Here is a 25,872-nt window from a genome sequence, read left to right on the forward strand (position 1 = left end):
GCCCCACTCACTGCGATCCTGTGGCTCCTGCCCCAGCACCTCGCTGCTCTCCGGCGTGGAAGGGCTGCAGCTCTTCCTGACCGCTTCGCTCTGACGAAGGCCCTAGGAAAGGCAGCCTCTCCACCCCCCCTCCTCCTCACGTCTCTCCTCCCAAACTCCAAAGGAAATCAAGGGCCTTGGGAGCCAAAAGCTACAAGACAAGGGGAAAGAGAAAAATAATCCCATGGTGTCAGAAGTGCTGTAAGCAGGGGGAAGGGAGACTGAGACAAACAGCCTGGCAAAGGGAGAGGAGGCATGGGCTGCAAACCGCCTCGGCTGAACGTGTCTGGGCACCCGGGCAGCAGGACGGAGGGAAGGGAAACAAGAGAAAACAGGCAGCAGAGTGAAAGCAGAGCAAGGCCAAGGGAGGGGAACGCACCAAAGGCAGGCAGAGTTGGAGTGGGAGAAGGAAGAGGGAGCCCTCGGGGCATGTGGGTCCCCTGACTGGCAGCCTCTGGCTGGGACTGGCAGGGAGGCAAGGAGGACAGCAGGGCGCACACAGGCTGGCAGTGCCAGCGCTGGGAGCACCCATGAGGAGCCAGCTGGGGGGTGCTGCGTAGGGCCTGGGGGCAGCGTGTGGGGCTGAACGGGCAGGGACGTGCCAGGCAGCAGCAGGCAGGTGGAAGTGCAGGCAGAGCAGTGCTGTGGCTGTGCCAGGAAGCAGGGCAAGCCCGAGGGGACCGTGGGGCACGCGGCAAAGCTGGGACTGTGCCGGGCTTTCGAAGGCACTCCCAGTTTGCCTTTAACTTGTTCCAGCACGGAGTGCATCCAAGGGACACTGTCAGATGCCAAGTGGTGGGGCAGTCCTATGTCTGAGGGGAGTCCCCATGCAGCCAGCTTGCAGCAGCTGGGACATGCAGGGAGCAAAGGAGCTGTGTGGGCTCAGGCCCCTTGAGCAGGGCAACTGTGCAGGAACACGGCAGTGCCGTGCTGGCTGCAAGGGCAGAGTGGTGCGGAGCCAAGTGGGTCCTGCTCCCAGTAACCCCAGACGGCTAGGGGACTTTGCCATGTGCTCAAGGAGGGTGAGGGCAGCGGGAAGCATACAGGCACTGCTGGCTTTCTCCTGCCTGTGCCGCTGCCCACAGCAGTGTGGGTGATGTTGCGAGCTGAACCTTCCTGCCCTAGATGCCCAACACCAGGCTGGGTGCTGGCAGGGGGCCGCCTGGCTCCTCTCTCCTAAGGTGTGAAGGTGCTGTTGTTTTTGGCCAGCTGGGAGCTGGTTTGTGGCCGTGGGTTGTTGCCAGGCCTGTGGCCATCAGGGTGGCCTGAAGCCAGCGTGGCCAGCTCAGTCAGCAGGGCCACAGCTTGCAGGATCCCCTGCCTGCACCATGGGGCTGCTAACCTGACCCCCTCCGAGACCCATCCATCTCCCTGGTGCCCTGCAAGCCCCCCCCGGCCATTGAGGGCACAGCCAGCAGACCATTCCCCCCTGCAGCCAGGCAGTTGCCCCTGTACCCCTCCACTCCTTCTCAGACCCCTCACGCCAGCCGTGGCTTCCTTCCCTTGGCCCATGCCTCCCGTTTCCCCTGGGATCTGGCAGGACCCACACACAGATCCTCCCTAAATGAGCCACCTGCTCCATTGGGTTTGTCAGTTGCTCACGCTGTTTATTCTGCTGGCTTTGGGGTTGCGGGGCATGAGCAGCCCTGGGCTCTTCTTCTGCGTGCAGCCTGGCTCACCTTGGCCCAGCCTTGCTCCATTTCGGGAGCATTAACCCTTCCCCTGCTAGGCTAGCAGCTGCCTGAGGGCTGCAGGAAAGAGGCTGGGCACAGCCTGGAGAAGCTGAGAGAGAGAAATGGGCTGGGAACCATGCACAGCTCTGGCCAGCATGTCTGGGGTTGGCTGAGGATGGAGAGGCAGTGCCCAACCCTCTTGCTACCACACGGCTGCTTGGCAGGGGGACTTTGCGTGGTGTCCCCAGCACAGCTCCAACTTGTGGGCACTGTCCCTCCAGCACGAGCCTTTCCTTGTAGCAAGGCTGGGAAGGGTCAACTGCTCTCTAGGGGACTTGGTCCTGTGGGCAAGCCCATGGCATCTGAGCTGAGTGCTGAGCAGAGGTGCTGGACCCCAGAGCAGGCAAGGAGCCAGGCCATGGGGTGCTGCTGATGGGGTCTACCCCATCAGCTGTGTATTTGCAACAAGAAGAGAATGGGAAGGACATTTGGGGCGGGGGGGGGGCAGCTCTGGGCAGGCTGCTTCTCTTCTCTTGCTGGGTCAGGGTTGGAAGCACTCTATGGGGTCATTGGAGTCAGGCAGGATGTTGCAGTTGATGGGCCAGAGGATGCCGAGGAGGCCAAGGGACTGCTGGCACCGCAGCTCGGCAGCCAGGCATACGGCTCGGCAGGGCTGCAGAACACCACCATCAGGGGTGCACTTGGGCACAAAGAGGCTGCAGATGAGGAGGCGGAGGTGCTGGTAGCAGGCGAGCTCCATCAGCGTCTGCAGAAGAGTGGTGGTGAGTGTGGCATGGTGTGGTGTGGTGTGGGCAGCCCCGCGTGCAGCCCCCGGGCAGCTCACCTGGTAGTCCTGCAGCACCTCGGCGGCTCCCTCCTGGTCTGGGATAGCCAGCCAGATGTTGGGGAAGGAGGTGGCATTGTAGCCCAGCCCCAGGCACATCTCCACTTCCACGGGCTCACAGACAGACCCTGCCACAGGGCAAGGTGCTTCACTTCTTATAGCAGCAATGATGCCCACGAGGTATGCCTCGGGCAGATGTTAGCCATCAGGCAGCTGCCAGCATGTCTTCCGGGTCAGGTGGGCTCAGGGAGGGGCTGAGTGCTGAGCAGAGCACCCAGAGGTGGCACTCACCAAAGGCTGGGTAGGAGACCCCAGTGCAGTTTAGCTCATCGGTGCCGTCAGGGCAGTCATGCCAGCCATCACACACAGACTCCAGTGCCCGGCACTCACCATTTCCACAGGAGAACTCTGTGGGGCTGCAGGTCTCTGTAAGATGAGAGCGGCCAGTGCAGCAGGGCATGGGCCCAGGCATGGGCATGTGGCCCAAGTTGTGCTGATGGCGGCTGGCCTCCCTGCTGGGAGTCAGCCTGTTCCCATGCTGGCCACTCCTGTTGCTGCTCTTCTTGGTCACTGGCCAGGGGACATCCAGGTAAAAGGATGCAGAGCACTGCCACCTGGGCACCACGGCCAATAGGTGACCATCACTGGCCCAACTTAGGGGGATCCCAAATTCCCTGGGTTTTCTGGGGACAGCCCTCAGGTGACGGATCATGCCTGTTGTGCAGGTGAGCCCTTCCAGACCACATCCCCATAGCTAGGATCAACAGGGTTATAGGGTAATTGAGATGAGAAGGGACTCCAGGAGCCTGTAGCCTGACCTCCTGCTCCAAGCAGGATCAGCTATGGGGTGAGAGCAGTTACTTCCAGGGTTTTATCCAGCCTGGCCTTGAAAACCACCAAAGATGATGATTGCACAGCCCCTCTGGGCAACCTACGCCCCTGCTTGGCTACCTACTCTCTGTGGCATTGCGGGCTTGGTAGGTGGCGAAGAACCCGTCATCTGCTACTCCCTCGTCTGCCACGAAGAGAATGGTCATGACATGGCGTGAGGAGGTCAGGGTGGGTGGCAGCTGGTGGCCACAGAACCTGCCGGGGTTGTGGGGCAAGGGATGGGGTCAGGGTGGGCAGCGGGATGAACCAACACCTTCCCAAACCCTGTCCTCTGGTGGGTCCTCCTCACCAGCCTGCCCTGTGCCTCAGTTTTCCCAGCTGAGCCACATGAGCTCAGGGCACTCAGGCTGGTGCAGCAGGGCTGGAGATATCGGCGTGTGCCTGTACCTGCCCATAAGACTGGCAGCCCCCGTGCCTGCGCTGTCGTGCACCTCCACAAAGTCGAAGCTGCAGTCCTCATGTGACTCCAGGCTGAAGTTGTGGAAGTGCAGGTCAATGACGTGGCCCACGGGCACCGAGATCTGCCAGAGGCACAGCTGCAGGGCAGGGGGCAACCAGTGATACCTGTGAAGTCGGGCAGGGGCACCCCCAGCTCTCCCTGGTGGGAGGTTGCCTTCCTCCGTGCCTATCCTCACCATCACCCTACTCTCGCCTCCATCCCACCAGCATCCCTTCTCTCACCTGCTGGTGTGGGTATGGCTGGGGATGGCTCGGGGTGGAGAAGTGCCCCTCCAAGGTGGTCAGCGGCCCCCCGCACTCTGGAGGGACACACATGCAGCTTTACCCCCTGCCCCTCTCCCTTCACCCCATCTCCCCACTCCCCTGCCCCTGCTTCCCACTGCCCATCACTGTGCCCTCTGGCCAGGTGCCGCAGGGGCTGTGGGCTGCAGGTGGGGGGCTGGCACACCTTTGTGTTTCAGACTGCAGTTGGCCTCATCGCTCTTGTCTGCGCAGTCGTGGAAGCCATCACAGATGAAGCCCAGGGGGAGGCAAAGCCCCTGGTCGCACAAGTGCTCGTTCCAGGCACAGCTCTCTGCAGCGCAGGCAGAGATTGCTGGGCTGGTGGTGGCATCCCACTGGGCACCCTCCCCTGCCTCAGTGCCCTGGCGTTACGGAAGAGCACCTGGTGCCCGCAGCGAGGAGCCCTGGCAGTGCCTGGGGTGGGGGTACTCACTCTCAGTGGGGGCCACGGCACGGTAGCGGGCGCTGAAGCCTGGGGCACCCACGCTGCTGTCGGAGACAAAGGTGACACGTAGGTGGTTGGAATTGGTGTTGAAGGTTGGGGGGGCCATGTTGCCACAAAACCTGGGAGCACAACAAGGGGTGACACTGCTCATCTCCATAGATGCTGCCCCCTCCCCACTGCACCACTGTGCTCCCCATGTGCGAGGGGCCCTACCTGGTCGGGCCCCACCGAGCTGGGGCAGGATCCATGCCGACAGCCCCCTGCTCCTCGTAGAGCTCCACACGGTCGAAGAGGCAGGAGGCAGTGCCCTCCACACTGAATGTTTCCATCTTCAGCTGGATCACGAGGCCGTGGCCCACCTCGATGCGCCAGATGCAGAGTGCATCGGGCGGGTAGGGACCAGGGTAGTTGGGAGAGCTGAAGGAGCCCTCGGGGCCCTGCAAGGTCCCGCCGCAGGCTGCACGGGGCAACAGCATGGGCATGAGCTAGTGCTGCAGGGCACCTCTGTCCTGGCACACTGCCCCACGTGGGACTTACCCGGTGCTGGCGTGCCAGCTGTGGGCAGCCAGCTCTGTGTTGGTGTGGCAGCTGTTTTGGGGGACAAGGGGTCCCTTCGGGTGGGTGCTGTAGTGGTAGCGGCAGTGCCATGAGCAGGCAGGGCTGCAGCTGGGGTGCTGGCTGGCTGCGGAAACGTCAGCTCTGTGCCCAGGGAAGAGTAGGGACAGCTCAGCCCGCGCAGGGAGAAATGACTGCAGTGTGGGGAAGGGGCTTAGGAAGCTCACCCAGCCCCATGTCCTGTGCTCCTATCCTACCCCACAGGTGTGCAGGTCCCAGGGGATCCTGCACAGGTCTCACAGGGCCCAGTGACCTTGCCACATCTCAGGGAGATGGAGATTCCCCCTTGCTGCTGTGCATGGGGGCACTCTCTCCCCACAATGGGCAGACCCATTGTGTAGGATGGATGCCCTCGCTGTGCCCCCTCCCTCCTTGAGCCAGATCTGTGTCCCCCACCCCACAGTTACAGTCCATCCCCCAGCCCTCCCTGCTGAGGCACTCACGGTGGATGATGATGCCCAGCAAGAGAGCAACGAGGAAGAGGAGTATGGCACTCATCAGAGACACACAGAGCCAGGTGAATTTGCAGTCTGTGTGGTACCGCCAGCCTGCCTGCCAGAGCTGCCGGCCTGTGGGAGGGTGAGGAAAGTGGACAGAGCCGGGGTGCTGCTAGCTATACCCCCACCCTGCCACCTCCCTGCATGGCTGGCTGAGTCCTGGCTGGGCACATCCCGACCTCTTGTCCCGGGGTGCTAGTGGGTCCCCTAAGCATCCTCAGAGCCCTGCAGAAAGCTTGCCCCACCACCCCACTCCCAAACCCGTGGCTGCTTCTGGTGGTCTCATGGACAGGGGCGTGAGTACAAACCCCCAGGTGGGTACCGAGGCCGTCCTGGGGTGACATGGGGCTGGTCCCATCCTCGTCTGGCGGGCACTCGGCGCTCGGTGCTGCCCGGGGCTCTTCGCCCTCGAAGACGGGGTTGCAGAACTCAGTCTGCAGGAGAGCGAGTACGGGTGGCACCATGGGCAGCAGGCCGCAGGGACCCGCGGGTGGCTAGGCGGGGACCCCTAGGTGGCACCCCCACCCCCAGCCCTACCTTGCTGTGGTCCAGAGCGTCAGGGCAAAGCGTGATTTCGGTGAAGTCTTTCATTGCGGTGGGCGACTCCCAGTGCAGCCTGGCTAAAAGCCTCCCCAGCACGCTCTGCCCCCCGGCACAGCCGCCTGCCCCACCACCCGCTCCTCCCTGGCTGCCCCCATTGGCCCTCGGGCAGCGTGGGGACCCCTGCTCCACGCACCGGGGCAGAGGTTGTGGCAGCGCCAGCTGTGCCTACATGCGCCACTGCAGCGCCAGACACCGCGGAGCCCTGAGGGCCATGCCTGCCGCACCGTGAGTGTGGGGAGCCCTGGGAGACTGGCGGCCCCAGTCCCCTCTGCAGGCCCCTTCCCCCTCACCCCGTTAATCCAGCTCAGCTGAGGATGCCGAGGTCAGGCTCTGGCACAGGGAACCAGCGTCTTAAAGGGGAAGGTGTGCTTGCACTCACCCTGCTGGGAGTCTGCCCCTCTGAGGACCCTGCTTTTGGGTGCACGGAGGCATCGTTGGTTTGCCTATTGCCTCCAAGCTCCTTGCTGGTGCGGGGTGGCACTGAAGAGGCTGTGTTGGGGAGCCCAGGCTGAAGGTGTCCTTCCTTTCCTTGTGCTTCCCCAGCACTAAGTGCCTGCATTCCCTTAATGCCTTAGTGCCCATCTCCATCCCTAAGCAGCGGAGAAAGGGACCATTGTTCAGGGGCTTTGGGTGAAGAGCATGGGCACTGGGGAGCTCTGCAGGGCTAGAGCAGGAGGAAAGGCTCCCTCTGCCTCCAGGCACTGTGGGTGGCTGGAGGAGAGGGACTGCTGCCTGCACCCACGTCTCCCTTGCCCCAGGGCATGGGTGCTCCTGGGACTCTGGAGCCACACACAGGCAGGCTGCTCCGGCACCAGTGGTGGATTCCATCCCGCTGCTGGAGCCACAGTCATTCGTCTGCCCACCCAGAGACAAGCACATGTACACAGCACTCAGTTCAAGCTAAAATTTATTCCTGCATGCGTCTCCCTTGTACGAGACACTTCCCGCCCATCTTGCTTACACAGTAAACAAGCCACCTGCCAAGCAGCAACGCTGCCCCAGCCCAGTACCTGCCACGGGCAGCCCCTCCATCCTGGCCTGCTTTCCCCTGAGCCCTGCCAGGTTGCCCCGGGCTGGGTGGGATGCTCATGGCTCGTGAGTGCTCAGCCTGTGCCCACAGGGGCAGCAAGGGTGAAGCAGGATGGGTTGCTAGGTTGGATGTAGCTGCCTTGCGGGCTGGGGCTGGGATTGTGCTGGGTCAGGCCCATCTCTCCTCCTGCTCCACCTTAGGCAAGGCAGGATGGGGAGGAGAATAAATTAGAGAAAAGGCTAAAAAGGCCACTGGCGTTTGTTAGCTGGAGGACGGAGCAGCAGGGTGGATGGGGACATGCATCCCCAGGCGCCCAGGGGGCTCCTGATCGCAGGGAGAGGAAAGCCCCAATTGCAGATGTTCCCGGAAAGCCACTGTCCCGTCCCCCCCCTCCTCTGCAGGACGAACGTTTCTGTGCAACCTTAATGGCCTCCCGCTCCCCTAAATGGTATAAGGCACCGTTGTATGAGGAGGCAGGTAAAAATCTACCTAAAGCATCCCCCGGCACAAGTCCCTGGAGAGCCAGGAAGCAACAGGGTGATCCAGGTTGAGCAAAGTCCACTATAAATAGATAGAAATTCCACAAAATGTTTTCATCCCTCCTGTCCGTGAGTCTGGGCCTGAACTCAGGCTGCTTTGAGGAGTGTGCATGGGGCAACTGGTGGGGACACGCTGCCTGAGATGGGACCGAGGCAACTGAAGGGCCGGGGTCCTTTGCCAGGAGGTTCAGAAGTGCTGGGAGGATGCTGGGAGCAGTTCGCAAATCCTCCAGGATGGCCAAGCAGAATGGGAGTGCCATAAGGCCAGGAGGGATGTGGGAGGCTCTCCTGGGTCCCCAGCTCTCCCCCAGGGTAGCAGAGGTCCTGGCTGAGTCAATGGGGCAGGCAGCCCCATGCCCGCAGAGTCCCTTGCTCAGTATTTTTATTACACACCAACAAAAAAAAAAGAAACTAAAACGTACCCCAAGATAAAAACCAAATGCCAGCGACCAGGAGGTGCCTGAGCTGCCTGGGTCCTGCCCTGCCACGGGCTGCCCTCCTCAGTTCGGAGCTGGGGTGTCCTTGCCTGGGATCTGCTCCTGGCTGCCTCCAGCCTCCTGCTGCAGCCACCTCGGGATCTCTCCTCTTCACCTCCCTCTTGCACCTGGGGGGCAAATGGCTGAAACCTGGAGAGGCCGTCTCTGAGGGGTGGCACAGGGAGTCCCCGGGGAGGCAGGGCTGGCTACATGCGGGAGGACGGGCTGGCCAGCTCATAGAAAAGCAGGTAGGCATCACTGCTGCGGACGTGGCTGGATGACATTGGGGTAACACTGTGGAGAGGGGGAGATACGGTGTGAGCGATGGGGACAAGGCACCAGGATGCTCTGCGGAGGGCGTCCCTGCTCACCCCGACCCTGCAGCCACCCCTGTCCCATGCACAGCCTCACCGGGAGTCATTGAAACTGTGCCACTCGCTGGAGACAGGACTCTTGCAGTAGGCAGTGTAGTGTCCCCCCATGGTGGTGCCTGAGTGGTTGGAGACGGCGTAGAGGTTGTAAACGGCGTGGTCTGTGGGGAGCAAGGGCAGTGCTCAGCTGTGCCAGCTGCTGCCCCGCTGCCCCCCAACATGCCGTCATGGAGCTGGGGCCAGGAGGGACTGGCACCCTGGATGTCTGCAGCTCCCACCCCCCGTGCCTCTGCCCCCCGCTGCAGGCTGCAGCACCCTGGGGGGCATGAGAGACCCAGCTGGGAGCCACCCTGAGCCCAGGGCTGGGCTGGAGCCACACAGGGCCCAGCACTCACTGCAGCTCTGTGAGGCAAACTCCCGGAGGTCCAGGTCCTTCAGCTGGAAGTTGACAAAGGTGGTGAGCTTGCTCGTTCGTATCCTGGCCTCTGAGAAGCGCTTCAGGTCTGGGGGTCATGTCAAGGAGACGAGGAACAAAGGGGAACCCATGAGGAATCACATGCCCCCCCCCAACACCCCCTGGCCCCATCCCTCCACCTGAAGGATACGAAGCACCAGGATCTTGGGGAACTTCTGGATGCTGAATTTTTTTGTGCACCTTGTCCTGGCCTTGCAGCGACAACATGTCTGTGGAAGACAAACAGCACAAGCAGGATGAAGGCAGAGGCCATCCCCACTGGGCACCAAGCCCACAGTCCTGGCAACACAGACATGGAGGGAAAGGGGCCTGGCCTGTACTAAGGCAAGCCCACCTGCCCCCATGCCCCATGCCTCGTACCGGTTTCTCGTCCCCATCCAGCACATCCTCCTTGGTGAAGAGCCGTAGGCAGTCCATGAGGGTCACCTCCCCATAGCCTTTCTGAGGGAGCACAGCATGGGTCAGGGTCAGGGTGTGTGGGGCAGGGGGTCAGGGGTTGGTGAGGATCCCTTACCTTGGGGATGGGCAGGGACAGGTCCCAGAAGGGGTCGAAGGCTGTGGAGCAGTAGCCGCACTCACTGCAGGTCAACGAGCTCTTCAGCTGCCCAACAAAGAGGTCTGGTGGGGATGACACAAAGAAAATAGGGTGAGAGCCCCAGTTCCCAGCCCTGTTCCCAGCCCAGCCCTGCCCTCCTCTCCCCACAGCCCTGCTCACCGCCAATGCGGCTGTCCTCCCTCTCCTGGTACCTCCTCCACATCTGGCGGCTCTTCTCATCGTCACTGCAAGAGATGGGGAGATAGAGCAGTACTGAGTGTGGTCTGTGGGATGCCAGGCCCCATGATCCATCCCAGAGGGACCTGTGTGGTCACTGTCCCTGGGTCGGGCTTGCAGGCAAGTGAGCTCATCCATGGGGCTTGTCTGCTGCCTCCGCCCCAGCCAGCACTTACGGGAGGTGGTCCAGGGTGTCTGTGCTGGCCCGTGGCCGCACCAGCACACGGTTCACCTCACTGTGCAGCCCATCAAGGAGGAACCGCAGGAACTCCTGTGCATCCTGCTGGCTGCAAGACATGGGGCATGGCCAGTGAGCAGTGGCAGGGGCTCAGCTCCCCCTGCCATCCCCCCACAGACACCCCTTACTTGTAGCCAACAAAGCGGGGGGCATATCTCTGGATCTGTGTCTTGAATTCAGAGGGGCTCACGCTGTCATTGGGGGATGAAGTCCAGAGCAGCTGAATCAGTTTTGCAAACTCTGTGGGTGGGCAGAGAGGTAGGTCAGCAGCACAGCTGGCCAGAGCATGGCATTGCTGTGCCCTCCAAGGGAGAGCTCAGCAACCCACTCCGGGGTCCCTGTGGCCATCCTCATCCCCTCTGGAGAGGGGACCCAGTCCTCCCACTGGCTTGACACCACAGCACAGCACCTGCCCCAGCAAGACTGGGGAGAAGCACCGTCCTCTGGGTGGGGGTTCTCCAGGACATGGGGTGGCTCAGGGGGGCAAGGACGTGCTGCAGGGGTGTGCTGCAGGCAAGTCCTGCAGGGTGTGGAGCCAGTGACTGACAGTTACCTGACATGAGCGCGGTGCGCATGCGGCTGTTGTTGTTGAGGTCCCGCAGGTACTGGTTCTGCAGGCAGTAATCCCGCAGCTCCTTGGTGTTGCTCAGGCACTGCAGGATGGAGTTCATGAAGCACTGGGGGAGGCAGAAGAGAAAACCATGGCAACGGGAGGCAGAGGGAGGCAGGCAGTGGCAGGGGCATAGCTGGGGTGGGTGGGCAGAGGATAGGGACGAAGCAGTGCAGAGCACAGGAGCCTCTCCATCGGGAGCGGGGTGCAGGGAGTCGCAGAGGCAAGAGTGTGGGTGCTGGGGGCGAGGTGAAGGGACAGGGCTCCCCAATGCCCCAAAGATATGCCCGCAGAAGAGCATGGTGTGAGCTGGGGCTGTGCAGCCAGATGCCTGGGTAAGCACTCACCGTATTGCCAAGGTTTCGCAGGCCAGTCAGCCCCTGCACTGCCTTGGAGCTCTGCAGAGAGAAGGAATAGGGCTGAGACAGTGCCTGGCACAGACTGGCTGTGCCTGTAGGCAGCCCAGTGAGGCCACAGTGCCACAGGCATCCACGTGGAGCACACCCTCAAGTGCAAGCAGAGGCCCCATCCCACTGTGGGCATCACGGGCAGAGCCAGCACTGCACTGGTTGCATGCAGGACCATGGCTGAGGACCTGGAGGGAAGCCACAGCTGGCCTGCCCCATCCTGCTTGCCTGGCTGCCACTGCTTGGCTCCCTGGCCCAGGACAATGCGCAGGGCTCAAAGTTCTCCCTGCCTGGCAACATTGCTGCCTCATAGCCTGGGCTGCGGGTCAGGCCAGCCATCCCTGCTGCCTCCCCTTACTAGCCCTGGGCTCCGGGAAGCTGAGGGGTGGCAGTGCCCCATGCCTGCCCCACGGCAGCAGGAGGTGCACGGTTCCACACCACTGCTCACCTTGTCCACGTTGGGTGTCCCTTCCAGGACACCATGCACAAGCACAGCCCAGACTGACACAGCTGTTTTGCAGGATAAAGTCCACCCAGGAAAGTGCAAGCCCAGCCCTGCGGTAGTCAGCCTGGGGGACGGGACTGTGTGCCCAGCAGTGCCCTCCCAACCGCTTGCTGGCCTGGCTGTGCTGCACCTGTGCCACAGGGCTCTTCCAGGTCCCCAGGAACTACCCGAGTTGGGCAGGCAACTGCCAAGCAGAGATGGCACGGACAGCTGGCTGCTGGCATTGCCACTCTTTGCTGAAGAGACTGAGAGTGCGGAGGGGTCTGGGGGGCCACACGGTTGCCCAACCGTCTCCTAGCATGGGGGAACCAGGTTCTGGTGGGGATGAGTGGTGGGAGCCCTGAGGTCCTGCTCCCAGTCCTGCATGCGAGCCCAGCGCAGAGGGTAGTGGTGAGGCAAATCTCCCCAGAGCTGTGCCCAGGGCAGGGTGGGGAACCAACAGTGCTTGCAGGGTCAGACTGCTGATCATGGCCCCCCCAGCTGATGAGGTTTTAAGGATCCTCAGGCAAACACCCCAGCTGCCCATCCCAGGCATGAGGAGGGGGAGTGGGAGGGGAGAGGAGGAGGAAGGGGGAGAGGAGGGGGGAGAGGGGGGAGAGGAGGGGACCCAGCAGCTCCAAAATAGCAGCAGCTGGTGTGTGTGGGAGGTGCTGAGCACCCAGCCCTGACAGCAGCCCAAAATAACCCAGATCCAGTTACACGTGCTCCTTAGCGACGGTGCAGGCATCACCCGCCGCAGGGGGGACAGCACCAGCGGGGGCACACGCAGCTCTGCCGGACCGACCAGGTATCCAGTGTGCCATGCGAGTGCCCCCGCAGTGCCCAGCACGCAGGGGTGTCCCCAGCCGTGGCCAGGCGCAGCGCTCGGTGCTGGGGGATGGCTGTGCAAAAGTGCCACTGCCATCCCACCACTTATCCCTGGATGGGGACTCCCAGGCAGGGGGACAGGCTCAGCTGGGCAAGGGGTGCCAGCAGGTTGTGGTAGGTCAGTGACACGCCATGGCTGGAGGAGCTGGCCTAGCTCTGGTCCCTGAGCAGATGGGGCTGAGCAGGCATCAGGAGAGGGGTGTTTGTGTCTCAACAGCCTACATCCCTTGAGGAGGCCAACCTCCTGAGGGCTTGCTGTCATGTCCCCATGCCTATTGCAGGGAAGGTCACGGTGCTGGGGGGGGCGGTAAGCAGCAACTCCTGGGACCCGTCCCAATGTGCCCCAGCCATCCCTGCCAGGGTGCTGCTCGTCCAGTTGCCCTGGTTGGGCAGCTCCCCCTGTGTGCCGGGAGGCACCGAAGTGTCCCGCCAATGTGGGTGCAAGCCTCTACATGGACCTGGCATTCACCCACTGCCTGGTCAGGCCAGGACCTGGGCGGCCCTCCCAGAGCCTGGAGCAACCCCAGGGGAGAGCTGGCACTAGGGTGCAGGGGGCCCAGGTGCACCATGGCACAAGCCTGTGTGCACCAGGGTCTTATTTCCCGCCCTGGTTTTCCCTCTCCTGCGTGACTCAACTCCAGCTAATCCCCCTTGCCCATCCGGGGCTTTATCTAGGACACGGCACTCCTCAGAGGCGGCGAAGGAGAGCTGGCTCACGCGGCAGTGGATGGGGAGTCCCTGAGGCTGCACTGCAGGAGGGGGACAGGGAACAGCAGATGGGGACAAGCGGCAAGATCCAGACTGTTCTGCCCCATCTGGGTCCACATGCCAAGTGCCTGTTGGGGTAGCAGGAAAGCTGGAGCAGCCAGACTTATGTAAGTGCCAGATTCTGCCCTCCCTGCGCCCTGCCTCTGCCATCCCTGCAGGGGCAGATCTGCCCTGGCACTGTGGCTCTGGGGACAGCCAAGCTCAGTCTAGTGAGACCGCCAAGGGGCTAGCATGGCCAGGAGCCACTTCCTTGCAGTGGGTAGGCTGGGGCACAGGGACTTGGCCAAGGTCACCACAGGGGCAGGGCTGGGAGAGGGACCCAGGCATCCTGAAACATGCTTTCACCTGCTCCCTGCCCCTCCTGCAGGATACCGGGGCACCCTGGCCCCACAGCCAGCCGGGACAGGAACCCACCCCCAGGCACCCCATCCTCTGGCAAGGGGGATGCCATGGGGTACCCCGTGCTCCCCAGTGAGGGCCGGGGCTGCCCCCTCCCCACACCCCCTTCTCTGCCCCCAAGCCGGAGGGCAGGGGCTGCAGGCAGCCGCAGGGCTCGTACCTTGGTCTTGTTGAGGACAAGCCCAACGAAGGTGGAGACCAGTAGGGACCCTGGCATGGAGGTGCGAGGACGCAGGTCCTTGTGAAGGTCGGGGAGTGCGGGGGGCTCCTCGGGCAGCGTCACTGTGTAGGAGTCCCTCATGATGGCCCTTGCAAGCACGGCGAGAAGATGAGGGCCAGCCGCAGACAGGGGGATGTCGGGGGGTGCTGAGTGGGCACCCCACGCCTCGGGCCAGCTGAGGCCTGGGGCACAGGGTCAGGCACCTGGTGTCATCAGAGCACCGCCGTGCTTCGGCGTGCAGTGCCGGAGCCAGTGCCGGCTCTGGGGCTGACGGCACCTGAGCGGCTCTGACATCAAATGGGTGGAGAGGCGGCAGCCGGGCTCCGTGACGGCCAGCCCCCGCCGCACCGCGTGGTACAGCTGAGCTGTGAGCCAAGGGGGCCCGCGAGGGGCGGCTGCGCCCACAGGCCATGCTCCCGGCATGCTGAGCCCATGGCGGCGGCAGGGCCCCGGCACCGGGGGCTTCCTGGGAGGATGCGGGCAGCACCTCGGTGCAGGCCTCTGCCCCCTCCACCCCACCAGCATGCTGCAGCCTGGCAGCTCTTGGGAGCGGTGCTTCCCATGCTTCGGAGCGCCCGTCCCCCAGCACCAGCACCACACTGGCATCACGGGGCCAATAGGGCACTTAGTGCAAGGCAGCAGTGGAGGAGCGCCTGCTCCCCCAGGGCTCTCCCACACCCCTGGCTCCTGGGGAGCAGGGCTGATGGGACCCGCTCCCCAGCCCCGGGCACGCTGTGCTGCCTGCATGGCACTGGCCCAAGAGCTGGGCGGCTACTTGGCACAGAGCGGGTCTGCCCCAGCTGGGGGTCGCTTGCCACAAACTGGCTTGGTAAAAGTGGGGCACCCCCACAGCATGTGGGTGCATGGGGTGCCTGTACCCAGAGGAGGGCTGAGGGCTATCTGAGAGAGTTGTGGGGCTTCCGGGCACGTGCCTTCCCTGCAGGGCCAGTGCCAGGCTCCTGGGCGGTGCCATTTTGGGGGAACTGAGCAACAGCAGACAGTGCATAGCCCCCCTCTTTGGAGGATGCATTACCACCAAGCTCAGATTTCAGTGCCTTGCTTCTTTCATTGGGGAAGAACTCACCCCAAATCCTGTGTGGAGTAAAGACCCCATCTGGTGTCTCCCCTCTGAGTGCTGGGTAAACTGAGGCACAGAGCAGGCAGGGCTCCAGCTAGTCTCCTGCAGTAAGAGCAGATGCGGAGGCTGGCAGGGAGCCTGAGTGTCCTGCACCCCAGTCCTGCGTTTCCCTCTGCTTCACCCCTCTGACCACAGCAGGGTGAGCAGCAGAGGCTTGCGTCTGCTGTCCATGCCCAGGTGTCTTGCCTGCCTGCTCAGGGAAATTTCCATGGGCAACGGAGGCAGGGAGTGCAGTCGGGCTGCTCGAAGGACTGCCAGAACCTCTAGCCTCACCAGGGGGGCTGGAGGCACCAAGCACAGGCTTCTTTCCTCCCATGCCAGCCCCCCCAGTACACCCCCAGCCAGAGCCAGTAGCTGCTGTTTGAATCCTAATTGCTGCAGATGCAGCCTCCCCTGTCTGCGCTGTGAGCTCGGCACAGCCAGTGGAGGGGCTGACTGGTGGGGAGGGAGGCAGACTATTTTTGGCACCAGCAAAAATATCTGAGGAGGCATCTTGCAGCATTATTCATCTGCAGGGCCAGGGCTTTTTGCATCACAACAGGATGCTTGTCGTAATCCCTACTTGCGTGTGTGTGCATGTGTGTATATATATATATGCACCCTGTGGAGTGTACATCATACACACACAGGGACGCAGCATGCACACGGGGTTGCACACCCCACCGGCCTCGCACAGACTGCGTGGGTGCCCTGCAACATGCTCCCACAGCCCCTGCAGATCGCAGCCTGGGCCCTTGGGCCATGGCACAGCTCCCCAGTACCAGTACTACTCACGCCAGCCAGGGCTCCCGCCACTCTGCCTTGCATCCCGGTGGGTAGCCTGGGGGCAGGATTTGCCCCGGTGCGCAGCCTGCCTCGAGCGCTGTGCAGGGTCCTGGTGCAGCACTCTCCCTGGGGATGCACCATGCCAGCAGAGCTGGTTCCACGGCAAGAGGGGTGGCATTCAGCCACACCCCATGCCGAACCTCGTGTCCTAGTGCCACTGGGCGCCCTGGGCCAAGGACCAAATTCCCCTCCATCCAGAGTGGCACACACGGGCTCTCGGGGCAAGGCTGGAGCAGGAGCGAGAAGGGGAGCCCCGGCAGGAAGGCAGCGCTCAGAGCCAGGTCCCTGCCCTTAGCTGTCCCTTCTGCAGCGGTGACCTTCTGCCACGGGCAGAGGTTGCCACAGGCCCAGTTGGCACTGCGAATGCAAGGCAGGGCCAGGACTGGCTGCAGGCCAGAGACGTCAGCTGCTCAGGATGGGACTGCAGGGAGCTGCTGGCGATTTTGTGGGTGGCTCTGGCCTTCTGACCCTATGTTCACCCAGGGTGGTTAATGGGGCGGCACAGCTCCGGTCTTGCCCCCCACCAGCCTGCCCTTCCCAGGAGCCAGCATGGCCCTACGTGGAGCCGGCAGCTCGGCAGGCATGGCCGCTCACTGCAGCTGCACACGCCTCCCTTTGCCCTGCGGGACGGTAAACTGAGGCGCAAAGTGATGGTGTCGGTGGGAACAAATGGCACCCTCACCTCCTGGCTGCAAACTCCTCTGGATGGTGGTTTGTGTGGTGCAGAGGCAGGAGGTGGCTGGGGAAGAAGTGATGGGAGGAGGCACTGAGCCAGCCCTGCTATGCCCTGGCTCGGCGGGAGCGGGTGCTGCTGGCACTGCCCTCGGGGCTGGGTAATGGGGCAGAACCGATAGCAGCACCGGGGCTGTAACATGCACTTGTTTCCGGCACCTGGCACGACCGCAGGCGCCCAAGTCTGTTTTACGATCGGTACATTTGCTTCCCGGCTTGGGAAAAGGAAGAAAAAAAGCACAGGAGTGGAAAATAGCAGGTGTGTCCATCAAAGCACCAAGGAAACCTAAGCCAGTGTCACCGATCCAGCCCCACTGCCTGCCCCAGCATGGGTGCCCACCCCAGCACGCTGTTCCAGCTGCCAAGCCCTGCTCACCTTTGGCGCCTGTCAGCCCTGGCTGGACCACAAGGTTGCAGCTTGGGAGTAGCGCAGCCCCTGCTGCCCCATGGCCATCCCATGGCAGCAGGCTAGCACCCACATCAGAGCGGTGTGTGGGCACCCAGGGGTGGGGAGTCCTGCCCTAGCAGTGGGGGTGAGAGCTTTAGTGAGCACCCGTGGCTGGTGGTGGCTGCTGGGTCCCCCCTTGGTCCCCCCACCAGGGCCTGGTGTGGGATCGGGAGGCAGGAATTCCCTTCCACAGCACCACTCCTCCACTCGCCTGGGGCTGGGGGCCAGGGACCAGGCGGGTTGGGCACAGGAGGTCCCACACCGGGGCAGGGCACTGCCAGCACTGCAGGTGGCGCAGCTGGTTCTGGGCTGGAGGGCGCTGAGGAAGGGGCAGGTGAGATGCTGGCAGCGGGCTGCGATGTTGCACCCCCTCTGTTGCCCCTGCTCCTGTGCCTGGGGGCTCAAGTGGGTGCTTGAAACCCAGCTAGGTGCCAGAGAGAGGGAAGGGGGAGCCAGCCCTGCCACGAATGGGATGGGCAGCTTCAGAGGCGCAGGGGGATACCCTTCCGGCTGAGGCCCAGCCATGGGAACGTAGCAGGCAGGAGCAGCAACCTCCCTTCCCCATGCCATGCCTCTGGCTGTGCTTCCCCAGTCCAAGGGCATGGGCCAGACCTCCAGGCTGCTCCCACAGCCCTCTTCCCAAGCTTTTGGGCACAGGAAGGGATGTGGGGGCAGTGGCTGGAAAGGGGAAGAGCTTCCTCTCCTGCTCACAGGGAGGCAGAAAAGAATCCCCAAGCCTTTATCCCCCTGGTTTGGTGGACAATGATGGGACAGTGCTGCAGGGAAGCAAAGGGCAGGTCAGACCCTGCGCTGGGGCAGACCACCCTCCACCATGGGTGAATGAAAGCCAACTGGAAAGAGAGAGCGAGACAACATGGGCAGAGTCTGACCAGATCTTGGAAGGAAACCTGAGTGGAAAATTACCAGGCTGCTCCACTGTGCGCCCGAGCCGGGCTGTGTGTGTGATGCCTGCTTCTGGTCTGGGCTGAGGCTCTGGGGATGGTGCGGCACCAATTTATACCTGGGGCACCAAGTGCCTGCCACCACACGTGATGCTGTACCAAGCAGCCACTTCCATGGAGAAACTGCTCCCCCCCTGGCTGCCATGGCCCATGCTGGGGGCTGGGGCACAGGGCCCCAAGATGGCAGCAGCAGACCATGCCAGGGATCAAGAAGCACAGGGCACCAGTGAAAAACCTGACCAGTAGCTGGGCACAGAGTCACTGTGCCAGAGCCAGCACCAGCCAAACCAGCCTCCCCAGCTGGGTGCCTCCAGGAGAGCGAGTGCCCAGCCCAGTCTTGTCACCTCCTCTAGCTGGGATGAGGCAGTAGGAAACCTTCTTCAGCCCCACACTGGGCTGGGGCTGGGAGGGAGCAGAGGGCAGGGGCTGTGGGCACACGGTGTCAGCATGGTGCACATATGTGACCGTGCAGACACATGTGTGCCCATGCAGGTTTGCACACGCAGGAGTGCGAGATCGCGCATGTGTGCCATCACCCGCTGTCACACACACATGCAGAAAGGTGCAGCGCACACACTCCTGCCAGCCCATGGGCACCCTTAGCCACAAGGTGCCCGTGGGCAGCCCTGTGAGCTGTGCTCCCAGCAGTGCAGGCAGTGAGGAGCACAGCCCCTCAGAGGACACCCGCCTGCCCGTACACAACTGTCTCAGCAGCTCTGGCCCAGGACTGCTGTGCCAGCAAGGGCAGCTTGAAGGGTCAGCAGCAGCCCTGCGTGGTGCAGATGCAGAAACTGAGGCACGGAGCAATACACCGAGATCCCCAGGGAGAGTGGGCAAGGTGCCTCGGGCTCCCTGGCTCAGCACAAAAGGGCACAGACCAGATACCCCACCGCAGCCCAGCTTCATCCCCTGCCCCCAGCAGGTGCCACATACCGTGGGGTCCCGGGCAGGCATGTCGCAGTAGCTGTCGTTCCTCTTGCAGGGCAGGCTGGTGCAACGGGTGCCTGAGGGCGGCAGGGCAGAGCCGGGGGCAGCCTGTGAGGGGCTGAGGGGGGCCGTGGGAAAGCTGCCATGGCTGCTTTTCCTTCCGTAGCTCTCCAGGTAGCCGCGGACATAGTCAGAGCGTGTGGCAGCCTGGTAGAGACCCTGCAGGGCGCCGAGCTCCTGGTGGCCCCGGGTGCTGAGGGGGCTGGGGGTGGGTGCGTAGGCGCTGTCCGAGGCGTGCAGCCCCGAAAACTCCTGTGCCAGGTCTGAGTGGCTGATGGATTTGCGACGGCTGAGAGGCAATGTGGTGGGCAGGTAGCCCGGGGGGCTGCTGGGGGCTCCCACAAAGGTGTAGCATGCACCTCCACTCAGCCCGCCGCCAGCCGGCCGGGTCTGGGTGCGGATGTACGTGGGGCTCAGGCGGATGCTGGAGTCGGGGTACAGGGGCAGCCGGCTGCTGTCATAGCCGCTGGTTGGGGTCAGCCCTGTGTGGTGGTACCGGGGGGAGGCCAGATAGCTGGTTTTGAAGCCGATTTTGTCACTGTCTGCGTAAGATGTGGCCAAGGTGGATCCATAGGAGGTGTAGGAACTGTAGCCACTGGGCATCTTGCTGTAGGTGGTCTCGGCATAGCGGGATGAGTCGACGTACCGCTTCAGTGTGGAGGAGAGCTGGGACATGCTGGAGGCTGGGGCTCAGCGCACTCTCCTGGAGGCATTGACTGCAAGAGAAGAGCCCAGGGTCAGCTTCCACAGGCCATGGTCAGCACAATGGAGTGCCCACCACCAGCACGCACCCAGTAGCTTGCTAGCTCCTGCCTCACCTGGAGACCCTGAGAGGGATGGGCAGGCAACAATGGGAACCCAGGGGATGAAAGGTTTGGGGGGGAGCTGTGGGGTGCAGTGTGGCCATGGCTCCTGCCATCCGCCAGCCCTTCTGCAGAGCCTGGGACAGCAGGGCCCAGCTGGCACTGCCACCCACGTGCCTTCAGGCGCCTTGTACCACAGAAGGGAACCCCCGGGACACAGCCAGAGGCACCCAGCATCCTGGCACGTGTAGTCACCGAAGCCAAGGAACTGCAGCGGTCACCTCTGCACCAGCCCTGGCACCCCCGCCACACCGTCCTGTGGCTGTCCCACTCTTAGAGCTGGAGAGATGTCCCCAGTGCCTCCTCCAGATGGGAGGCAGTTGCCTGGTCACAGTCATGATGCTTAGGCCCAACTCTGGCTGAGACAGGCAGGCAGGCTGGACAGATCCAGCCAGCCCAGCACCTTCCCCTGGTTATTCAGAGCAAGTGCTGGGGCTTGGCAGGGGGCTGGTATTTCCAGCTCACTGCTAACACACCCTGTTTGTCTGAGAGGGAAACTGGGGCAAGGTTAGGGAGTCAGCACAGGAGTCCTTGCTGCCCATCCCTACTCCCCGCTTGGTACCTGGCACCAGGCAGTAGCTTGAAGACCTTGGCGCAGCTACAACCAGGCATCCCCTCATTGGGGTGGCCTGGCCACCCAAGCAACCTGCCCGTCTCCCTACTGTAGCTATGCCCTGTTAGCCTCCCATCAGTAATTCAAGCCCACGTGAGTCCTCCTGGTGAGGCAGCTGCTGTGCCCCGACCAGCCAGGCAGAACCAGCCCGCAGAGGGAAGCAACAGTCCACCACTCAGTCCCCACAGGGAGCTGGTGGCTTCTGTCCCATGGCACCTGAATGGGGAAGGAGAGCAGCATATGGGGGACAGGGACAGAGGTGCCCAGAGCCAGCTCAGAGCTGGGACAGGGCAGTGTGGCAGCCAGCAGCCTCCAGTGCCTGCAAACGTGGGCTGTCTGGAGCAGGAGGAAAGTTTGCTCTCAGCACACACACCGGTGGGCCGATGGCTGGTCCCCTACCTGCCCTGGGGCTGCAGCTGGTACTGGGGTGGGCAGGACCCCAGGTGGGCTCCTCTGTCCTAGCGTTGCTGGTGCTCAGCTTCCTGGGTGCCTGGTGTCCCTTCCCTGACAGGACAGCGGCTCATGTGGCTCTGAGAGTCTCCAGTCGCCCGGGAGATGACCCTGATTCAGAGGTTTTTCCCAGCCCAGCTGGGGCGGGCTCTGGCCCAGCTCCAAGCCGGGAGGTGACGGAGACGGTGCCTGGCCCGGCCATCACACAGCCCTGGCAGCCCACAGGGCACATCCAGGCTTTAGGCTGGATGCTGGAACCCCAGCAAGAAAAGCCACCACAGCATCACTCCCTGCCTGACCCTGGGGAGGATGCAGGCTCCTGCTCAGAGCCCAGGAATCCCTGGCCATGCCTGCCCCAGTGGGACCCCTGCCCAGGTAAGATGGCAGCACCCCTCTCTAAGTGTCACCCCGGGGATGGGAGCCACCCCAAGCCTCCCTGCCGCAGCCACAGTGTGTGTGCCCTGCATGTTCCATGGCAGGCAGCAGAAAGTGATCCCTATGAAACCAGAGTCGTAGGAGGGAGCTGTGCCCCAAGGGACGAGCCCCCTTGGCTCCACAGACACTGGGTCGGGGGCTGAAGTGGCTGTGGTGTCAGCTGCCCCAGCCATCCCTGCCCATCTAACCCTGGCATGGGAGTGCCACGGGACTGCTTTTAGGAGACGGTAGTGAGAAGCACCATCCAGCCACCACCGGTGACTTCCAGCCACCCGGCTGCATCCCGGTTGCTGTTGTTATCGCCCAGAGAACAACCATCCCACAGTGGAGAGGAAACTACTTACAAGGAAGAGCAAGGTGGAGCGCACAGACCTGTTTGGGAATGGAGGCTGAGGGGTGAATAATCTGCTCCCAGGCAATTACTCTACGAAACACCTGGCTCTTTCTGGCCAGGCTGCAGCCACCCTCGCCTGCACTGGGAGAGCCCAGGAGTGGTTCTGCCGGCCAGGATTCGACATGCACAGTGGAGAATTTTGCTTGGAGGGATGTGGGACCCTGGCCAAGGGACTGACACCCCCCACAGGTGCCAGAGTGAGAGTGATGGAGCCCTCAGCTCCCAGGGAGCCCATGCCTGGCTGCCCACCTTGCTGGAACACGGAGCAGCCTGGCATAGGGACCCTCTCTGGGCTGCTGCGGCTCCCTGTCCCCTAGCCAGCAGAGATGATCTGCCCTCAGGACAGGTGGCTCAGTGCTGGGACAGCCCTATGCAATCACCTACTGCCAGCAGTGCCTGTGCTCTCTGATGGAACCCTGTGCCATTGCCCACTACCAGTGGTGCTCGTGCCCTCCCACTGTGCTGTGCCACCACCGGCACCAGCAGCGGCTCCCTGTGGCTGTGTGCAGGGCACCTCTGCCCCTAGGACAGCCACCAGCTTGGGAGCAGGAGGGTAGCAGGTGCTTTCTGGCAGCGGGACAGGTCTCCGCTGGGCAGCACATGCCCTGGGGATGTGGGGGAGCCGACAGAGGGATGGGATGTGGGACCCAGGAGGGGGAACCTGCCCCAGACACAGCAGCTAACCCATTGGCATTGCGGGAAGAGAGGTCTTACCACGGAGGACCGCCGCATCTGCTAGGACTGCCTGTGCTGTGGAGTCCTCATGTCATGTCAGAGCGTACCACAGGGCTGCGGGAGAGCAGAGCGTGCCAGGAGCCAGAGGAGCTGAGGGGGTGTGAGAAAACCCCGGTTCCTCCCATCGCTTCCTGGCCTGCCTGGCCCCTCCCTGCCCATAATAGTGCTGAGCTTTCCTGCTGCCTGGCAAAGCCCTGGGGCTGGCATGGCTGAGTCAGGCCTCGTGCACCCTCATCATCCTCCCGGGGTGTCAGGGGAAGCTGAGGCACAGGAATGTCCGGTCTGCCATCACATGGCCAGGCAGCAGCCAGCACCAGGGACCGGGGAGCTGGGGCACCGTGGGGCTGCTTGGGCTGCTGGGGAGTCCTGCCCTGGCCTCCAGCTCCAGCAACCTTCCCGATGGAAAGCTCAGCCCAAAGCTGGGAGGAAAAGCCTTCGCCCTGGAGGCAGAGGAGCAGACACCCCACTCCTCCTCCACTGCTGTCCTCTGCCAGAGCCCTCCTGCCCGTTGGCCCAGTGGCAGCTGTCCCCCTTGTCAGCCGTGGAGCCCCAGGGCAGGCTCAGCTTACACAGCACTGGCTCCGTCCAAGGTGTTACGGCACAGCTGCTTCTCACTTACGCAGGCTTGGAGCTGTGTCCCCTGTCCCCTGAGACACAATGTCCCAGCCTGGAGGTTACGTGGGAGCTCCCAGCCCTCTGCAACAGCAGAGGCAGAGGGGGAACCCTGTGTGAAGCACCTTGCCTGCTCCAGCCTGACAGTGCCAGAGGGGTGGGACAGCCTCCTGCACATTCCCCGAGGGGGACAAGGCAAGGGATCCCTCTGGCTATCTGCATTTCTCTCTAGCAGCCCTGGGGGGAATGTGCTGCAAAGCGTTTCCTCCCTGCAAGGGGCCCGAGTCACCAAGGGGGGTCCTCAGTCAGCAGACAGAGACCCCAGGGCCCTGGGACACTTGCCAGCAGCCCTTCTCACAGCCCTGCTCCGGCACTCAGGGAGAAGCCGCCCTGGGTCCAGGGCTGCCCCCCCCGGCCTCGCACACCCCAGAGCGATCGGACCTACCCAAGGACACATGTGCAGCTAGGGCCAGCCTGGCCAGGGCCCTTGCCCTACCAGCCCCTGGGCCTGAGAACCCTCCAAACTCATGCCACGTGTGCTGGCCAGGGAGTCATCACCCTGGAATCGCTCGGTGCTGCTGACACATACCCACCCAGCTGCAGAACCTGCTACTTGCCGCTCCCAGGCCACCTCCCAGGCAGTAAAACCTCAAACCCACGGGGAACCTTGACGTAAGACCGAGGGCATGTTATTGCTTTGAGGTCTGCAGGTGGAAAAAAAGAAGGGACCCTGGGGAAGCGCCTGGGGACACAGCTCTGCCCACCTCAGGGGACGAGGAAGGTGCCAGGGAGCATGGCTTGCTGGAGGAGAGCTGCCAAGTTTTCTATGCATGAACTATGAACCTGCTCTCTGGAGATGCAGAGACTGCAAACCTCTCTCCTGTGGTTTTACCCAGCCAAAGGAAGAGAGGGGCGGTTTTGCTGGCACCTCTGAGCCTCTGATGCTGCAGCCCCCTCCCCAGGGCCGGTGTCCCCGCAGCACCCCCTCCACTCACCTGCGCAGGTCGCCGGGGTGGGTGGCCGGTGGCTGGTCAGGGGCACAAGGCTGGCATGGCAGGGGGCAAGTGGCTGGTCTCAGGGCTGAGTGTGGGGAGATGATCCTGCCTCCTCGGAGCGCTTCCCCTGGGGCCAGACAAGAGTGAGTGATGCAGAGGAGCTGGAAGCACCCAAGTCCTTCGCAGGTGTCAGGCCACCCCACAGCTCAGCCCATCCACCCTGCAGCGAACAGACGCAATGGCGGAGGGGGTTGAGCCAGAGGGCTGTGGGGCTGCGTAAAAACGGCACTGCAGAAATTCACAGCTCAGGTTACCAGCTAGATAAATATAGTGTCTTTATCTGACCTCACAGGGCACTGAAATGATCCTCTCGCATTCCAGCTTCGGGGAGGCTTAAAGGGGACGTGAACCCAAGGGGCTGGTGGCCCACAGCAAGTGTGTGCTGGGAAGGGAGGCTGCAGAGGCAGGGCCACTGTGGGAATGAAGAAGGATGACTGAGAGTAGGGACGGGGAGAGATTTGGAGAGGGAGATAGAGGTCCAGAAGTGAACGGATGGACGGAGGGTTGAGAGAGGGAGTGGGGTGGGACACAGCTTGGTGTGGGGGTCAGGCAGGCAGAAAGAAGGGGTGCCCATGGCTGTCAGTAAGGTCTGGAGCAGAGCATCAAGGTGAAGGGAGGAGGTGGTCTGAGTTTTGCCTGGCTTGGGGCAAGCCATGAGCCCCCTAAGCCTGCAGCAAAGGTGGGCATGTGGCAGCTGGCATGGTGGCACAGGGACACCCACCCAGCACTGCTCCCTGACGCCTGACCCACCCAGGGTGGCATGGCCTCATGGTATACAGGCATCTGGGCAGCTGTGACTCATTAAGCACCTGCCAAGGATAATTAGGAGGGATGCAATTATGGTGGTATTTTCCTCCCTCCTGCCCAGCTCCAGCCCTTAAATGGGGAGGGCTGTGTGAGGGACATGTCTGGGTGTGACTCTGGGAGGCTGCTACAGGGCCACCAGCGGTGTTAGGGGATGGTGGCAAGACCCTGCTCCCAAACCTGAGGGCGAGCATGCCCCACAGTCCCTGGCTCCCAGGTTGGCATCTTGACCCCAGGCAGGTAGCAGTGCATGGCTGCTCTGGCCGCTCTAGAGGATGCGAGAGCCCTTGGCAGCCCCATGGGCAGCGCGCAAGGCACGGGCATGCAGGAAGGACCCTGGCACGACAGGCACACTGCCCTGGGGCCAGGAGCTTCAGGACACGTGTGCACACCCAGTCCCACTCCCACATGCGCTCCCAGCCCCAGCAATTCCCTGCCTGGAGAGCGGCCGGGCCAGGACCAGCCCCAGGGTGCCCGCTTGTACCTACCTCGTTTTCCCCCCCTGCCAGCACAGTGGGCAGCCCTGGCCCTGAGCTCACAATGGGGCGAGGTGGGGCCTCCAGGTTGGCGCGGCTGGGATAGGGATAAGGACAGGGATGGGGGCAAAGGGCCTGGGTGCAGGGGTCTGTGCTCCCGGCAGGCAGGAGGGAAGGCAAGTCTTGCCCCTGCCTGCTTCTCTCCACAGGGCTCAGGCTGCTGGAGGCCTGGGGACAGGAAGGGCGTCTCCCCAGCCAGGACGCCGAGGGCACAGGCTGCCCCTGCCCTCGCTGCAGGCTGCAGCCCAGCGCTGCCAC

The 25,872-nt window shown here is 62.9% G+C and overlaps 2 protein-coding genes across 3 annotated transcripts; both read right to left on the reverse strand.

Annotated features, from left to right (window-relative positions):
• Positions 1-2,253: 2,253 nt before the first annotated feature.
• MFRP (membrane frizzled-related protein) lies at positions 2,254-6,336 on the reverse strand (the record flags this gene model as incomplete). The annotated part of the gene is made up of 13 exons (XM_082009944.1): positions 2,254-2,478; positions 2,557-2,684; positions 2,848-2,982; positions 3,512-3,642; positions 3,835-3,983; positions 4,129-4,205; positions 4,355-4,480; positions 4,622-4,752; positions 4,862-5,090; positions 5,171-5,332; positions 5,692-5,817; positions 6,068-6,179; positions 6,283-6,336. 13 exons carry the CDS (start codon positions 6,334-6,336, stop codon positions 2,254-2,256), a joined length of 1,785 nt encoding a protein of 594 aa, XP_081866070.1.
• A 2,263-nt stretch (positions 6,337-8,599) lies between these two features.
• USP2 (ubiquitin specific peptidase 2) lies at positions 8,600-19,799 on the reverse strand (the record flags this gene model as incomplete). Of its 2 annotated transcripts, none has more annotated exons than XM_082009973.1 (12): positions 8,600-8,687; positions 8,805-8,925; positions 9,160-9,267; positions 9,370-9,448; positions 9,600-9,680; positions 9,754-9,857; positions 9,955-10,019; positions 10,188-10,298; positions 10,378-10,489; positions 10,803-10,926; positions 11,207-11,257; positions 19,064-19,799. In XM_082009973.1, the coding sequence occupies 12 exons, from the start codon at positions 19,790-19,792 to the stop codon at positions 8,600-8,602; spliced, it is 1,773 nt and encodes a 590-aa protein (XP_081866099.1). The 2 variants fall into 2 exon arrangements, with proteins under 2 accessions (XP_081866099.1, XP_081866100.1); XM_082009974.1 differs by lacking the exon at positions 19,064-19,799 and adding an exon at positions 13,966-14,106.
• Between the last annotated feature and the right edge of the window lie 6,073 nt (positions 19,800-25,872).

This window comes from Phaethon aethereus, assembly GCF_964289735.1.
Source record: "Phaethon aethereus genome assembly, chromosome: 23".
NCBI classification, from domain to species: domain Eukaryota; kingdom Metazoa; phylum Chordata; class Aves; order Phaethontiformes; family Phaethontidae; genus Phaethon; species Phaethon aethereus.